Source organism: Salvelinus fontinalis, chromosome 7, assembly GCF_029448725.1.
Source record: "Salvelinus fontinalis isolate EN_2023a chromosome 7, ASM2944872v1, whole genome shotgun sequence".
Lineage (NCBI taxonomy): Eukaryota > Metazoa > Chordata > Actinopteri > Salmoniformes > Salmonidae > Salvelinus > Salvelinus fontinalis.
Genome location: NC_074671.1, coordinates 15,035,469 through 15,053,654, shown reverse-complemented (window position 1 = coordinate 15,053,654; position 18,186 = coordinate 15,035,469). Strand labels below are relative to the sequence as shown.

Genomic DNA, 18,186 nt, shown 5'->3' with positions numbered 1-18,186 from the left:
AACTGCAATAATTTACATGATTAGTATCCTTTTGGGTTGCTGCAGTTCAGTGTTGTGGCACTCTAACTTTGTCCAGTCAGAGGGCTGTAAGAAAACTCAAAATCAGTCACCAAAGATATGGGATAAAGGGTAGGAATTCAGTTGGTGAGTGATTCATATTGCACCATTCCTTGTGTGTCGAATTATGTAAATAAATATTTAAAATCTAAAAAGGCTAAAAAGCAAGAATTTTGTTAAAATGTCAGTTGATATGTCAGTAAAAAGTAAGGTGGACTAAAAATAGGGTGCATTTATTGTCCCCCACAATCAATTCGGGAAGGGGACTGTGGATCTGTCTTTTGAATGCTGGCGGTGCTTTCACTCTAGTGCACATTTGTGGCCTGCTGGAGGTCATTTTGCAGGGCTCTGGCAGTGCTCCTCCTTGCACAAAGGTGGAGGTAGCGGTCCTGCTGCTGGGTTGTTGCCCTCCTACGGCCTCCTCCACGTCTCCTGATGTACTGGCCTGTCTCCTGGTAGCGCCTCCATGCTCTGGACACTACGCTGACAGACACAGCAAACCTTCTTGCCACAGCTCGCATTGATGTGCCATCCTGGATGAGCTGCACTACCTGAGCCACTTGTGTGGGTTGTAGACTCCGTCTCATGCTACCACTAGAGTGAAAGCACCGCCAGCATTCAAAAGTGACCAAAACATCAGCCAGGAAGCACAGGAACTGAGAAGTGGTGTGTGGTCACCACCTGCAGAATCACTCCTTTATTGGAGGTGTCTTGCTAATTGCCTATAATTTCCACCTTTTGTCTATTCCATTTGCACAACAGCATGTGAAATTTATTGTCAATCAGTGTTGCTTCCTAAGTGGACAGTTTGATTTCACAGAAGTGTGATTGACTTGGAGTTACATTGTGTTGTTTAAGTGTTCCCTTTATTTTTTTGAGCAGTGTATGTCACTCCCTTTGGTTCCTTCCCCAGGCGTGGTTGTTTCTGTTTCTTGTTTTGTATTATGGTCCATTGATTTACAACACTCACTCCCTGAACTTGCTTCCCGACTCTCAGCGCATGTCGTTATAACAATAAACATTTATGCGGTCGTGGCCTGGCACATACATGCATATAAATCAGTCAAGGACGTTCGCATTGTAACATTTGGTAACCATGTTGCAGACACACGGTGGCGTAATAACGGGCACATGTTTCTATCTCTTGATCTGTTTGACTCAGTATGATGACATTTGGCACAAATGCTCAGGGACATGAGTCTAGCTAACCCATGTGATATCTCAGACACCACTGGCCTGATTTTGATGGGTGAATGATACTCTTGCCATAGAGATTCGCCATTTACAAAATGACACTGATTGGCCCAACGAGGGAGCTGCAGCATCCGTGGGGTACGACATGTTTACTGTTGCCTTGTTTTTAGATATACCTATTATGGTGAAATTTTAATTGTTGACAACACACTATATTAGGCAACATAAATTGGTTAAACCACATTTCATGACCATGTGGTCAATTAATCAATATTCATACCTTAAGGTGCAATATGCAGAAATCGCTCCACCATTTCCTGATTGGTCAAATTCGAATAGTTCGCCTAATTTCAGTTTATGTGACAAAACAATCAATTATAGAGAATCATTGTACCATATAAACCACTGTGAAATAGATTTTCCATAAAAATATTGTAATTTCAGCTGTTTGAAGCTGGGGTACAATACAAAGTAAAAGAAGCAAACACAAAACTGTTCGAGCGGGAAGCATAGAAATAGCGGATAATTGAATATGTTCGGACATACAAAATTACTCTAATTTGCTAAACATCAGTCCTTATTTAACAATGCTTACCTACCTATAAAAAGCCATTGAAGCAGACCTAAAGTCATTTTTGCAATATTGTTCAAATGAGTAAAAAATGCTATGCAAATTGCCATTCTAATATGGCATTGCTGGTATGACCTTTTGACTTCTCAACCGCCTGGTAGTAGTCTGTTATTTAAGAAAACATCAAGTTGAAAAATAAACATCTATTAGTTCTTATTTGAGTTGTTAGTAATAGGAATTAAAGGTGACATCATTTTTCCCACATGTTTTTCAAGAAGAGACAGCTAAACTGTTCTAAACATTTCAGCAGTGTTGAAATTGCCGCTGGTTCCTGATTGGTTTGGCATAAACACGGATTGATTCAGGAATAATAGGTCTGTGCTGCTTTAGAAGGGTTTTCTGCATCAACTTAGACATTGTGCTCCAGAGAAGCATCAATGATAGCAATATAAATATGATACATTGTTTTTTATGTAATTCATATAGAATTTTCCTTGATCATTGTTTCCATGAGTTGAGAGAATATTGCAGCTGCCGTCTCTCTACTAGTAAACGTGACCCCTCACCTCCATCTGGTGGCAGGAGTTAGTAGTGAGATGGGTCATTTCGATGACTACCAAATATCATAATACCAATACCTAGGCAGAAAAACAATGTTCATAAATTAATTAGATTTATTACTGAGTTTTAAGAATAAAAGAAAACATTATGACATTTGACAAAATTGACATGGTTATGAGTCAAATAAGATCTAACTTTTTCTCAGAAGAGATTATATATAAAAACATAATCATTTATTTAGTTAAGACATTAAATTCCACAAAGTTATTTAAGAAATGTCTGTGTATCAACTGTGTAAAATCAAAAAGTATTTTACAATTTACATGTGATACCACATTTTAAAATAATAACCAAATACACAAATACATGATACTGTATATTACAAATCCTTAATGAAATTGTTTGTTACACCCAATAGACGGCATTGTAAAATATGTACACAGACACAATAGAATAGAAAACGTCCCTCTCCTCTCTCACTGATTCGCTCTTAGCTCTTCATCTCTTGAATGAATCTCTTTATCTCTCATCTTCGCTGTCCTTTTTTTCTCATCCCTCTCTCTTCCCCATCTATCAATCACTCTTTTCCCTATCTTTTTCCACACCCACCCCTCTAACTTTTTTCTTTCTCCATCTTCTCTTCCTTCCTCCCACCCACCCACCTCACCTCCTTCTCTCATCTCTCCTCCTCTCATCTCTCCTCCTCCCTCTCTATCTGTGTCTGAGTGTGTTGATGTGGGCACAGATCTTGAGAGCTGGTCCCAGTTTGATGTTCATGCTGGTCATCATGTGGTCCTCAGTGAGCAGCAGCAGGGCCTGGCCGTCTATCTCCTGAACACGGAATGCCTCCGCAACCTCCACACAACCTAAAGAAAACATACACACACAGGTTATAACCTCCACACAACATTAAAACAGCATACACACAGGTTATAACCTTCCCAAAACATTAAAACAACATCCACACAGGTTATAACCTCCCAACAACCTTAAAACAACATACAGCTAGGTTATAACCTCCACACAACCTAAAGATAACATACATCCAGGTTATAACCTTTCCATAACCGTAAAACAACATAGGCCCCGGTTATAACCTCCCCACAACATACACACTGGTTTTAACATCCACAACCTAAAGATAACATATACATAGGTTATAACCTCTCCATAACCTTATAACAACATACATTCAGGTTATAACCACCCCACAACCTTAAAGCACCAGGTTATAACCTCCCCAAAACCTAAAGACAACATACACCAAGGTTATAACATCCACACAACCTAAAGATAACATACACCCAGGTTATAACCTCTCCATAACCTTAAGAAAGCATACACACAGGTTATAACCTCCCCACAATCTTAAAACAGCATACGCCCAGGTTATAACATCCCCACAACCTAAAGACAACATACACCCAGGTTATAACCTCCCCACAACCTTATAACAACATTCATCCAGGTTATAACATCCCCACAACCTTATAACACCATACACACAGGTCATAACCTCCCCAAAACCTAAAGACAACACACACAGGTTATAACCTCCCCAAAACCTAAAGGCAACACACACACAAGTTATAACCTCCTCACAACCTAAAGACAACACACACAGGTTATAACCTCCCCAAAACCTAAAGACAACACACATAGGTTATAACCTCCCCAAAACCTAAAGACAACACAAACAGGTTATAACCTCCATAAAAACAAAAGACAACACACCCAAGTTATAACCTCCCCAAAACCTAGACAACACACACAGGTTAGAACATCCCCACAACCTTAAAACATCATACACCCAGGTTATAACCTCCCCAAAACCTAAAGACAACACACACAGGTTATAACCTCCCCAAAACCTAAAGACAACACACACAGGTTATAACATCCCCACAACCTTAAAAACACCATACACCCAGGTTATAACCTCCCCAAAACCTAAAGACAACACACACAGGTTATAACCGCCCCAAAACCTAAAGACAACACACACAGGTTATAACATCCCCACAACCTTAAAACACCATACACCCAGGTTATAACCTCCCCAAAACCTAACGACAACACACACAGGTTATAACCTCCCCAAAACCTAAAGACAACATATAACCGGCCAACAACCTACAGCAGGGAGATGGGTGAATGCGTCTCCTTGTGTGTGTGTGTGTTACGTGACAGTGTGTGTGTGTGTTACCTGGCAGTGTGTGTATGTGTTACCTGGCAGTGTGTGTGTTATGTGGCAGAGTGTGTGTGTGGTACCTGGCAGTGTGTGTATGTGTTACCTGGCAGTGTGTGTGTGTGTTATGTGGCAGAGTGTGTGTGTGTTACCTGACAGTGTGTGTATGTGTTACCTGGCAGTGTGTGTGTTACGTGGCAGTGTGTGTGTGTATTACCTGGCCGTGTGTGTATATGTTACCTGGCAGTGTGTGTGTGTGTGTTACCTGGCAGTGTGTGTGTGTGTGTTATGTGGCAGAGTGTGTGTGTGTTACCTGACAGTGTGTGTGTGTATGTGTTACCTGGCAGTGTGTGTGTGTGTTACCTGGCAGTGTGTGTGTGTGTGTAATGTGGCAGAGTGTGTGTGTGTGTGTTACCTGACAGTGTGTGTGTGTGTGTATGTGTTACCTGGCAGTGTGTGTGTGTGTGTGTATGTGTTACCGGGCAGTGTGTGTAAGTGTTACCTGGCAGTGTGTGTGTCCTACCTGGCAGTTTGTGTATGAAGTCCCAGACTTGCTCGACGCTCCACTGTGCAGGTAGGGGGTCACTAGAGGTCACAGTGGGGTTACTAGGGGTCATCGCTGGCTCTGAGGCTCTCCTCGCCCTCCGTGCCGCTCGGCGCTCCAGCCTGGTCGTTGTGGGAACAGTATGCCCCTCCTCCTCTTCGTTGTCACGGCTATGGGCGCTCCATATTTCACGGGGCTAAAATAGATTATGTTAGAGGAGACGGAACATGAACGAACAGCTGGCCTTCAATTATATAGGCTTCTATATGTTAATAACATGTTATAAGGCATTAAACCTGCAGGCTATACCATAAAGTGTATCACTGTGGAGTGACCTATTTGTTCAAAGTTGTAACTGACCAGTCGCAGTAGGAGAGGCTTCCCAGGCACAGACTCCACCTTGTTTATCTCAGAGCGCCGCCCCTCTAGGTGGCTGGCAGCACTTAGGGCACGCAGACGCTTGGACAGCCCTACATTATACCTGGAGGGAGAGAGGGAGAAAGATGATGATGACGTGTTCTTTCTCTGAGCTCTCTGGGGTTCAGATTTCCTCCCATGTGACGTCCTGTCTGACCACAGCCTGTGTGAGGGTGTCTATGTGTTATTGTGTGTTTATGAATGTCTGGGCCATGCAACTGTGGTGAATAGATATGTGGTTAAACAACAACATCACATAGAACTTGCTGTCTAGACCAGGGGTTCCCAAACCCTTTTGGCCCGCGACCCCAGTTTTATATAAAAAACATGTGTGACCCCACCATGTAAAAATATGTATGTAATCAACGGCCAATGTTAACCTTTTTAATTGGGGCTATGACAGGCTATTACAAATCAGTCTGACGGTACTTTTGAAAGTATTTCAATCTGAAGGAAGTATTGTGGTTTGAAGTGAAATCAGAAAGGTACTGAGAAGTTCAGAAGGTCATCAGGCAATAATTTGATATGAACTTCTGTGTATAAAAGAACATGATAATTGATGATGCTCTCCCCCCAGTCTGATGCAGTGCCTGGTCTTGTCCACTCTGTTCTAATGAGTCCTGTGCGGCTTGTAGGAATTGTAGACAGAAACAGACATACGTGTTCCCGAGAGTCTTATCTTTCAGTGATGGGGTCATAATATTTTGTAGCTTAAACCGTTCAAAAGATACAGTCACATTTATATGAATGAAAACAGAAATCGTTCTGTTTATTACAACTGTATCTAAGCGGCTACTGGAGGTTACTGACGTTACCCCGGTTTCATTTCAGAGTTTCTCTCACCAACCCATTTTCAAATCAGGCAACCCCATATTTGTATTTGTATTTATTATGTATCCCCATTAGTTCCTGCCAAGGCAGCAGCTACTCTTCCTGGGGCTTATTATGGATCCCCATTAGTTCCTGCCAAGGCAGCAGCTACTCTTCCTGGGGTTTATTATGGATCCCCATTAGTTCCTGCCAAGGCAGCAGCTACTCTTCCTGGGGTTTATTATGGATCCCCATTAGTTCCTGCCAAGGCAGCAGCTACTCTTCCTGGGGCTTATTATGGATCCCCATTAGTTCCTGCCAAGGCAGCAGCTACTCTTCCTGGGGTTTATTATGGATCCCCATTAGTTCCTGCCAAGGCAGCAGCTACTCTTCCTGGGGCTTATTATGGATCCCCATTAGTTCCTGCCAAGGCAGCAGCTACTCTTCCTGGGGTTTATTATGGATCCCCATTAGTTCCTGCCAAGGCAGCAGCTACTCTTCCTGGGGTTTATTATGGATCCCCATTAGTTCCTGCCAAGGCAGCAGCTACTCTTCCTGGGGTCCGGCAAAATTAAGGCAGTTATACTATTTTAAAAACATTACAACACATTAATTACAGAATTCACAACACACTAAGTGTGTGCCCTCAGGCCCTTACTCCACTACCACATATCTGTAACACAAAATCAACGTGTATGTGTGTGTATAGTTTGGTCGCGACCCCTAGTTTGAGAAACGCTGGTCTAGACCAAGAGAATAACTATTCTGTCACTGTTTTGTTACTGTGTTCAGCCAATGGTAGTGCGGCTTACCTGCGGGCACAGGAAGTGGAGCAGTATCGCTTGGAGCGGTGGAAGGAGTGGGCGTGGCCTCTCTTCCCACAAGACTCGCAATGTAACACTCCCCTCTGTCTCTCTCTGGGACCTAGTGTGGTTTGGATTCAGAGAGACAATTGAATTGAATATTGAATTGAATATTGATTCAGAACCAGGAGATTAAGGTCGTTTACCTGTGAGCTTGTCACTTGTAGCCATGCGCTCTTGTTCTGATTCGCTGGAATATTCCGGTGGCTCTGGTGTGTCTGTCAACGGTAATAACTCAGCCCCCTCTCTGTTCCCATTCTGGGAGATAGCCTCCTGCCCTCCCAACAACAGAGACGAGCGGTTCACCTGCACAGGTACACACACACACGCATGCACGCACACTCAAAGGTTATACTGTATATACTGTTAATGTATCAGTCTGTGACACCAACTAGACACCAGCTATATCCCCTGTAGGAATTGTGTGTGTGTGTTTACCGGGAACGCCTGCAGCCCCTCCTGTATGATGAAGCCCTCCACCAGGTGAGTTAAGACACGCCTCTCACCCTCTGGCCAGACCCTCTGTGACCAAGGCTTGCGCTCCAATAGGCTGAAGGTCTCAGGGCGGCTCTGTGATAGGCTGAGGGTTTCTGGGTGGGAAGGGCTAACAGGCAGGAGAGGAGGGGGGAGGTCAGATGAAAGGATGAGGAAGGGTGAGGCAGGGGGAGACTGAGAGGAGAGACTGGACAGGACTGGGGGGAGGAAAAGAGAAGAGGAAGATGGAGAGGAGGGGGAAGAGAGGAGCAGAACAGAGGAGGAAGACGGGGAGGAGGACCAGGACAGAGGAGGAAGACGGAGAGGAGGGGGAAGAGAGGAGGAGCAGAACAGAGGAGGAAGACGGGGAGGAGGACCAGGACAGAGGAGGAAGACGGGGAGGAGGGGGGAGAGAGGAGGAGCAGGACAGAGGAGGAAGACGGGGAGGAGGCGGGAGAGAGGAGGACCAGGACAGAGGAGGAAGACGGAGAGGAGGGGGAAGAGAGGAGGAGCAGAACAGAAGAGGAAGACGGGGAGGAGGGGGGAGAGGGGAGGAGCAGGACAGAGGAGGAAGACCGGGGGGGGGGGGGGGGGGAGCAGGACAGAGGAGGACGACGGGGAGGAGGGGGGAGAGAGGAGAAAGACGGGGACGAGGAGGGAGAGGGGAGGAGCAGGACAGAGGAGGACGACGGGGAGGAGGGGGGAGAGAGGAGGAAGACGGGGAGGAGGAGGGAGAGGGGAGGAGCAGGACAGAGGAGGAAGACGGGGAGGAGGGGGGAGAGAGGAGGAAGAGTTCACAACACAAGTTAGTTTAAAGTTGAATTAATAGGCCAAGGCTGAAGGTAATGGTGGAGAGACGCTGGTACCTGCCTGATTGGTTGTCAGACTGATTGAACATGTTCTCACAGAAGTCCTCTTGGTCCACGTGGGGGAGGTCTGGGGATTGCTCTATGGGACGGTCTGATGGTCTCTGGATGTTTATGGGGGGTTCTGAGGGAGGGTTCTGAGTAGCCGGGTCAGCATTGAGGTGTGGGTCTATTGTAGTCCCCTCCTCTCCTTTCATTGCATCTTTCTGTCCCCGCTCCTCCTCCTCTACTTCCATCCTCTTTCCCCGCTCCTCCTCCTCTACTTCCATCCTCTCTCTCTGCTCCTCTCCCTCTATCTTCCTCCTTTCCTGCCCCTCCTCTACTTCTGTCATCTCTCTCAGTGTCTCAAATCCTTTAACTCTCTCCATCCATTTTTCCTCTCCTCCAGTCCCCTCTTTCTCTTCTCCTCCCACCCTTTCTCCTCTCTTATCCACATTCCCTTTCTCCTCTCCTGTCACCTGTCTGTCTCCTCCCACCCTCTCTCTATTCCTCTGCTCCTCTTCAATTCCCTCCATCTTTTCTTCCTCTCCTCCCACCCTCTCTCTCTCCTCTCTTACCCCCTGTCTCCCCACTTCTCCTTTTGGTTCAGTGTGTCTGGCCTGATAATGGAGGTAGGGTAGGGGTGAGTTGGCTTTGTGGATGGAGGAGGTGGGAGAGGGAGAGGCGTGTTCAGAAGTCCTCTGTGGTTGGGCATCGAGCTGAGGTGGTTGGGATTCAAGAACCAGGTGCTTTGATTGGACAGAAGCTGGGGTGTGTGTGTTGACAGCAGGCTGTAGTTGGCTGCTGAGGCGGTGGGTGGAGCCAGCAGAGAGGGCAATGATTTGAAGCTGCCTTGATGCCGGCGGCAACCGATCAAAACAGGAAGTAGAACCCAAGGGGAGGGGACTAGAGCCTGAGCTGAGCTGTGATTGGCCTGGGGTGGTCTGTGTGGGTGGGGTTTGAGATGACAAACTGCTGGCTGGTCCAGTCCACTGTCTGCTGGGGTCTTGTCCGGCAGCAGCAGCAGCGATTGGTTGCAGGGCTGGGCTGTGTCTCGGGGGTGCCACCCTGTGGCCATTTGGAGAATGAAGTCTGGGTCTCAGAGGAACAGAACGCACAGAAGAGTAGAGAGCTGGAGAGAAGAGAAAAAATGAGAGTAAGAAAAAAGAGAGTGATTGAATGGTTTTACTGGACATTCTATAAATCACATGTCATTCCTTCTGAACATTCTACTCATTATCACATGTTTATGACTCACTTGGAGGTGGGACTGAGAGGTGCCGGGTGGGTGTGGTCTGTCTGTCTGTTACCATGGCACTGGGATGAGGGCGTGGACGGAGAGGGGGGAAAAGGGGTGTACGGGGACGAGAGATAGGAGAGGGGGAGGAGGAAGAGGGAGGTTTGAGACGTAAAGAAGGGGGGATTGTGAGAGTTCCAGGAGCAGAGGGGTGCAGGGTTAGACTCTGGAGCTATGGGGGAGGGAGGGAGAGAGAGAGGGAGAGGGGAGGAAAATAAATAGGGAGGGAGAGAGTGGGGGTTGAGAGGGAGTTTAGTTAAACTTGTGAGACAATCACAATCTTCAGTGGTCTCTCATACACCTAACACACACCTAACACACACCTAACACACACCTAACATACACCTAACATACACCTAACACACACCTAACATACACCTAACACACACCTAACACACACCTAACACACACCTAACATACACCTAACACACACCTAACATACACCTAACACACACCTAACACACACCTAACATACACCTAACACACACCTAACACACACCTAACACACACCTAACACACACCTAACACACACCTAACACACACCTAACATACACCTAACACACACCTAACACACACCTAACATACACCTAACACACACCTAACACACACCTAACATACACCTAACACACACCTAACACACACATTCTGAACTGCTCACCTGAGCGGAGGCAGGGCAAGAGGAAGAGGAGGAAGAGGAAGGGACAGGCCGTACTGTAGAGGTGAAAATCAGCTAAGAATGAGAGTGCAATAGATACAGAGGGAGAGAGAGAGAAATAGAGAGAGAGAGAAGGGAGCGAGAGAAAAAGAGAGAGAGCGAGAGAGAGAGAGCGAGAGAGCGAGAGAGAGGGGGGAGCGTAATCTTGAACTGAGGAATCTTGAAAAAGGCCAGTCTGAGGGTTCAGCTTCAGGAGTTTGAAGTTGGTGGAAGTATGGCTGACAGGTGTTGGTGTGTCTGTTGTTACACACTATCAGTTGGTAGAAGTAGGCTGACAGGTGTTGGTGTGTCTGTTGTTACACACTATCAGTTGGTAGAAGTATGGCTGACAGGTGTTGGTGTGTCTGTTGTTACACACTATCAGTTGGTGGAAGTATGGCTGACAGGTGTTGGTGTGTCTGTTGTTACACACTATCAGTTGGTAGAAGTATGGCTGACAGGTGTTGGTGTGTCTGTTGTTACACACTATCAGTTGGTGGAAGTAGGGCTGACAGGTGTTGGTGTGTCTGTTGTTACACACTATCAGTTGGTAGAAGTATGGCTGACAGGTGTTGGTGTGTCTGTTGTTACACACTATCAGTTGGTGGAAGTATGGCTGACAGGTGTTGGTGTGTCTGTTGTTACACACTATCAGTTGGTAGAAGTAGAGCTGACAGGTGTTGGTGTGTCTGTTGTTACACACTATCAGTTGGTAGAAGTAGGCTGACAGGTGTTGGTGTGTCTGTTGTTACACACTATCAGTTGGTAGAAGTAGGCTGACAGGTGTTGGTGTGTCTGTTGTTACACACTATCAGTTGGTAGAAGTAGGGCTGACAGGTGTTGGTGTGTCTGTTGTTACACACTATCAGTTGGTAGAAGTAGGCTGACAGGTGTTGGTGTGTGTGTTGTTACACACTATCAGTTGGTAGAAGTAGGCTGACAGGTGTTGGTGTGTGTGTTGTTACACACTATCAGTTGGTAGAAGTAGGCTGACAGGTGTTGGTGTGTGTGTTGTTACCATCTGGGTCCTGAGCAGCATCTGGTCTCGGCTGGAACAAGAACTCCGACCTAGGAGCAAAGCCTGCTGGGATACCCTCTGTCTGACAGACGAGGTGCTCTGATAGGCTTGCACCAGAGTGGGTGTATCCAGGGGGCGAGGGAAATGTATCTGACAGAGAGAGAAAGGGGTATTTTGGAGGTATCTTGAATACTTTACTCTAGGTTAAAGGAAAGTAAACCAATTGATCCAGGAATGGATGTGGTTGTCTGTGTAGTCAATTGTGTGTGTGAATGTGTGTATGTGTGTGTGTGTGTGTGTTTGTTTGTGCCTGTGTGTGTGTGTGTTTGTGTGTGTTTGTGTCTGTGTGTGTGTGTGTGTGTGTTTGTGTGTGTTTGTGTCTGTGTGTGTGTGTGTGTGGCTAGTTACATAGTGTGCCGCTTTTGTTTAATTTTCTCTATGGTCAGTTACCTGTCTGCTGGCCGGGGTATGGAAAGGCGTGATTGGTGGAGAGGTGGGTGTGGGGACTGGCCTTGCGTTACCATTGGTCAAGGAGGAAGTCCCGGGAGCAGAAGACATGTTGCCATGGTTTACAGAGGAGGGGGGCAGAGAAGTGATGGCTGATACAGTGGGGGAGGAGCGGGAGGAAGTGAGTAGAGGGGAAGTAAAGTGGATGGTCGGGGGAGTGAGGGGGAAAGGAACAGGTTTATGAGTGGCTTTAGTGGGGGCATGCGTGGGTGTAGGTAGAGAGGGTGTAAGTGTGGGGGGAGTAGGGTTGGGGATGAGTATTGTAGGAGTGATGGGGTTGGGAGTAAGTGAGGGGGAAGTAGGTGTACACGTTGGGGTGGGGTTGAGTACCATAGGGGTGAGGGTAGTGAGGGTTTTATGAGTGAGCGTAGGGGGAGGTGAGGGGGTGGGGTTCAGTTTAGGGGGATTGGGGGTAGGTGTAGAGGAGGAAGAGGGTGTGCATGTAGAGGTGAGGGTGAGCGTACTAGCAGAGGGAGTGGGGGTGAGTTTAGAAGGGCGGGGGGGATTCAGTTTAGGGGGAGTAGGGGTGAGTTTAAGGGGAGTAGGGGTGAGTTTAGGGGGAGTAGGGGTGAGTTTAAGGGGAGTAGGGGTGAGTTTAAGGGGAGTAGGGGGGAGTAAAAGGGGAGTAGGGGGGAGTTTAGGGGGAGTAGGGGTGGGTTTAAGGGGAGTAGGGGGGAGTTTAAGGGGAGTAGGGGTGAGTTTAGGGGGAGTAGTAAGGTTGTGAGCAGCTGAAGACCTATTGGGGGACAGGGGGCTGGGGCTCCTGGTGGGTCCCTCTCTGGTCTCCGTTCTCTCTCCCTCTGTCTCTGCTCTGCTCTGAGTGCATGTCTCCAAGGACAGGTCTGTCTCCATCCCTCTAGGATTCAACATGCTGCAGGACACACACAGTATCAGACCTCTGTCTCTGTTTTACATTGTAGTTAATGATTTCAATTGCGGCTACAGAAACAGCGCCACCTTCGGTCAAATCAGGAACGTTTCCCAAATCTCCTCACACAAGCGTCGAGACCTATGCACTTCAAATTTGTAACAAAGTAATGACTTAATTTATAATGGGAATATACGGGTATAATCATTGCCTCAGCACGTGCCGCCCACGTGTGACAGATGAAAACATCTGGGTCGAGATTCGAGTGCCTCTCGCGCTGCCGGAGACTAGTGTCTTGTCTTTAATTATCATGTTTACGATGACGATGCTTAGGCTACTTTGTCAACAAATATCCTGCCAAGAAAATCCCAACCTATTAAAAAATGTGGGTGTCATGGAATGTTCTATCAAAACCACCAAGAAATAGTAGCCTACATACCTAGGCCTGCCCAAACCAGTTGTGACGCATGCAGCCGAGCCTATTCTCTCTATCCATCAACAAAGAGGAAATGCATGTTTGTTTATCTATAGGCTACTCCTTCTGTCAATGTCAGTGAAAGAAGGCTGAACTGCGTTTCTGTACATTACAAATGACAGTCAGTACGCTAAAAGGGGCGTGCGTGTGACATATTGCGCGCTCCACTTCCTGGTATTAGAGAACACATAATGTGTATTCAACAGCAGCACGTCATATCATCAGCCGCGATAAAATTATCTTTATGACTTTGCGTCGCTTGTGACAAACCTGCCACAAATAAGAAGTGGCAGGTAAACACTATCCTAATCAGACGCGGATGTTTCAACAACAAGTGTGAAATATATGCTACGAATATTTCAGAGTAGTTAAATGTGAGTTTATGATGAATAGAATCATCCCAATGATTCGTAAGTTATCCCATCTGTGCTCCCTTCACCAACCCACCCACACCTCCATACCTGCCGGGGGTCTGTGTGGAGGCAGACCGCTCAGGGAGGCCAGAGAGTCGGGTGCGATGTGCCAGTCAGTCCGCCAGATGGGAGGAATGGAGAGAGAGTACAGTAGCGTAGAGCTGTGACGCTCACAGAGAGCAGAGAGCAGAGAGAGAGGCAAGACAGCACCACGCACAGTGCAGGAGGACCGCACTCAAATTGTGTGTGTGTGTAGTGTTTTTTTTTTTATGTCAATGTTAAATAAAATTAAAAAACTTACTTTTTAAGCCCATGTTTTATCATAATACAAATATTTTACGGAGGGGGCACACTAACTGGGTCAGGTGCTTATGTCTCTCTCCGTGCCCAACGAGGACTCGGACCAAGCCGTACCCTCTGAACACATCGACAATAGACACTCATGAAGCATCGCAGAACAAGGCAAACAACTACTTCAAGGTCTCTGAGCGAGTGATGTCACCGATTGATAGCCATTTCACACCAGTTACACTCACCCTCCTTTGACCTCCTTCTCCGCAGTAAACCCAGTAGCTGGGCAGAGCCCAACTAAGTGATCTGGGTCAACAGCATCAATGTAACAGTATTACTTCCGTCCCTCTCCTTGACCCAACTTAAGCTCGATCCAGGGACCCTATGTACACATCAACAACTCCACATTTTGTTATGTTACAGCCTTATTCTAAAATGGATTTAATAGTTTGTTTTTATTGTCATCAATCTACACACAATACCCCATAGTGACAAAGCACATGGGGGGGCGATTTATTTTTAAAAAACTGAAAAAGACATTTGCATAAGTATTCAGACCCTTCACTCAGTACTTAATGAAGCACCTTTGTCAGTGATTACAGTCTCAAGTCTTCTTGGGTATGATGCTACAAGCTTGGCATACCTGTATTTGAGGAGTTTCTCCCATTCTTCTCTGCAGATCTTCTAAAACTCTGTCAGGTTGGATGGAGAGTGTTGCTGCTCAGCTATTTTCAGGTCTCTCCAGAGATGTTTGATCGGGTTCAAGTCCGGGCTCTGGCTGGGCCAGTCAAGGACACTAAGAGACTTGTCCCGAAGCCACTCCTGCATTGTCTTGGCTGTGTGCTTAGGGTTGTTGGAAGGTGAACTTTCGCCCCAGTCTGAGGTCCTGAGCGCTCTGAAGCAGGTTTTCATCAAGGATCTCTCATCTTGAAAAAACGCATACTAAAAATGTGGGAATTAAGCAATCCGCCACTTAACACAGTAGAAAAATGTATGATTTATTATTGAAATATTGAAATAGCATGAGCGACTGTGAAAAACAAATTGGTACAATTTAAGGCCAAGTGGCAAACAATAATGCAGGCACTAGGGATGGAGGTGTGAGCATGTGGGTCTGGGCAGATGAGATGTAGTCACTGTTTCGTGTGCTTCTTCTGTAAGTTGTTGTTCTTAAGTATATGTTTGTATCTGTGCCAGCTCTGAAGACATCTATATTGGCCTGCTAATACAGGACTAGTAAAGGCCCAGTGCACTACTTTTTGTGAAAACATAAACTAAATGTGTTTGAGTGTTTAATAGCATTTGTATTATCAGATTAACTGTTTTGTAAAGATAATTTTCAGACTCAAGTTACTTGTGGAATATAAAAATACTTGCTTGATGTATGTTTTCCAGGTTCTTGAAATACTTTGCAAACGCAACTTATTTCTATGTGAAAACTGAAATGGTCGATTCCTTCCTTTTAATAGATGCTCCCATCCAGATTTTCATACTGGTCCCCAGTGGGAATCGTACCAACAACCTCTACCACTGAGCCACATCATCACATCACATAATCAACTACTGTATTGGTCATTGTTTTATCTCCAGGGTGATAGAAAGTCTACAGGTACTAACCTAGATGACCAGCCTATGTATAATACAGTAATGTACATTAAGTGGTTTGTAAGGATGGTAAATTAATACTGCACAAAAAGTGGTTGTTTTCCATGTTATTTGATCAAGAAAAATATTTAATTTGATGTGGATGTTTTGTGTCTTTGACCATAACTTTGCACCTCTTGATGTAAATGTTTGAGGACAGGGTTGTGTTCTTTCTGGATTTCATTAGAATAACAAATCGCAGAGAAAGGGAAAGAGCAACAACTCTTACAATTCCAACAATTGAATCCTGCAAGACACTTTTGTAACGGCTTTCCTCTTCCTCTTCATCAGAAGAGGAGGAGCAGGGATTGAACCAATATGCAGCGGAGTTTGAAGACATATTTATTAAAGAAAACACGAACTCGACTATACACTAACAAAACAACAAACGACGTAGAGGCACCTGAACATAAGAACTTACATATAACGAAGAACGCATGAAACAGGAACAGACTACATAAACCGAAAAACAAACAAACCGAAAACAGTCCCGTGTGTCGCAACGACATACACATACACAGGAGACATACACAGACACAGGAGACATACACAGACACAGGAGACATACACAGACACAGGAGACATACACAGACACAGGAGACATACACAGACACAGGAGACATACACAGACACAGGAGACATACACAGACACAGGAGACATACACAGACACAGGAGACATACACAGGAGACATACACAGACACAGGAGACATACACAGACACAGGAGACAACCACCCACAACGAACACTGTGAAAACACCTACCTAAATATGACTCTTAATTAGAGGAACGCCAAACACCTGCCTCTAATTAAGAGCCATACCAGGCAACCCATAAACCAACATAGAAACAGAAAACATAGAATGCCCACCCAAACTCACGTCCTGACCAACTAACACATACAACAAACTAACAGAAATAGGTCAGGAACGTGACAACTTTTCTTAAATGAACTACCTTTTTTGCAGAGATGCGGAAAAAATATTTTACCCTAACTAGATGTCTACTGTATATCTAATACTAATGTGAAATTGTTATTTTTTTATAAAAAAATGTATTATAATAATTTTTTTTATATACTATTTTTTTCAAAAAGGATATAGATTTAGTTGAAAAAAGTATATCTATTTTTTTATTCTGATTCTTCAGGGGGTGCTTCCTGCGGCTATGCTCACTACAAGGTCAAGCATCCTTTGGGGATTCTGTCCAGTCAGTAATCGGATTACTGTAAAACCTATTGAATTTAATTTGCACTGGCAGCCTGCGCGTGGCACGGGATTCCACTGTCAACAAGCGGTCGCCAGGTGAAGGCAGACAAGCCAGACGTGAGTTCCACAGCATCCAGCACATAGGCTCATAGCCTACTAATTCAAAGATTTGATAAAAACCATTGTAGGACCGATTCAACTATTATTGACAAGGTGAGATGATAAGGAATTTATTTGGAGCCTTGACCTAGCCTAGCCTATATATTTGTTATTGATAAAATGCCGACCACAAGGGTCCTCAAGCAAAAGCCTGTTATTGAAACGAAAACAAGAGTCTTCGAAGTGAAAACAAAACCAGTTGAAATGAAACCAGCATCGACAACTCAACACAAAGTCACAGCTCCTCGTAAACCGCGGGCGTCGAGCTGTCCCAGATGTATCCATAGTGACCGATGCGAGACCACGAAGACCCAGCAGCAGGTCAAGTTGTGCGCCCCCAGGTGCGATAGGAGAGCGAGATCAACCTCTACCGCTCCCAAATCAACACTCTCCTCTTCGAAATCAGCGGTGCTCTGTCAAAAACCAACAGCCACATCTCCAAAATCAACTGTAACTTCTTCAAAGTCTAAAGAAGCAACTCAGGCGAGGCAGGAAGAGGAACGGACTTCGAGACCCAGGGCGCACTATGCAATTCAGAGGTGAGAGGGACAGCTGAAGTACTTTTCCTCTTCAAGAAGGCCCTATGGGTAGTCAACCCTGGTCCTGGAGAGTTGCTGGGTTATAGGCTACTCCAGGCTCCAGCCCTGTTCAGACACACTGGATTCTCAGCTGGGACCTTTGATTAGCTGGAACAGTTGTGTTACTCTATACCAAGGTTGGAATGAAAGCCTGCACACCCAGTCCCTCTCCAGGAGGGTTGGTCTCGCATGCCCTATTAAAGGACTCCTATAGCCTACCTCAATATACTCTAGCCTTATCTGTCTGGTTATTTGCAGGTGTGTCGTGTGTTGTATACAGCTAGCTGGTAGCTGGAAATAGCTCAGTCTTCAGCACCAAGCCATCTGCTGCTGGTTGTATAATCCTACCTACCACCAGCTGGCACGCACGCAGGTGTTGTGTCAAGCTCTGTTCTCTCACCAGATCCTGTTGGCCCTTTATTACATCTTACACACTGTCACTTAGACGTTTGGCATTTGAATTTCAGAGTAGCTTGGCTGAAAGCCTGTCCAATTTGATGTAAACTGCCAG

At 45.7% G+C, this 18,186-nt stretch overlaps 2 protein-coding genes across 4 annotated transcripts in view; one reads left to right on the top strand and one right to left on the bottom strand.

The window, feature by feature from the left end:
• Nucleotides 1–2,478: 2,478 nt before the first annotated feature.
• On the bottom strand, nucleotides 2,479–13,951 carry LOC129859038 (mucin-2-like). 3 transcript variants are annotated; one of them, XM_055928358.1, is made up of 12 exons: nucleotides 13,845–13,951; nucleotides 11,984–12,911; nucleotides 11,534–11,683; nucleotides 10,480–10,551; nucleotides 9,783–9,993; nucleotides 8,550–9,656; nucleotides 7,644–7,897; nucleotides 7,352–7,511; nucleotides 7,155–7,266; nucleotides 5,476–5,596; nucleotides 5,095–5,311; nucleotides 2,479–3,249 (listed from the first exon to the last, which is right to left on the bottom strand). In XM_055928358.1, exons 2-12 carry the CDS (start codon nucleotides 12,908–12,910, stop codon nucleotides 3,095–3,097), a joined length of 3,486 nt encoding a protein of 1,161 aa, XP_055784333.1. In that variant the 5' UTR covers nucleotide 12,911; nucleotides 13,845–13,951; the 3' UTR covers nucleotides 2,479–3,094. The 3 variants fall into 3 exon arrangements, with proteins under 3 accessions (XP_055784333.1, XP_055784334.1, XP_055784336.1); XM_055928359.1 differs by lacking the exon at nucleotides 13,845–13,951 and adding an exon at nucleotides 13,348–13,613; XM_055928361.1 differs by lacking the exon at nucleotides 10,480–10,551.
• Nucleotides 13,952–17,030: 3,079 nt separating this feature from the next.
• Nucleotides 17,031–18,186, top strand: part of zgc:194621 (uncharacterized protein LOC795037 homolog) — a 5,136-nt gene continuing 3,980 nt past the window's right edge. Inside the window, exon 1 of the mRNA XM_055928066.1 lies at nucleotides 17,031–17,636. Coding sequence (XP_055784041.1) covers nucleotides 17,218–17,636 — 419 coding nt within the window. The 5' untranslated portion in view covers nucleotides 17,031–17,217. The remainder of the gene's footprint in view (nucleotides 17,637–18,186) is intronic.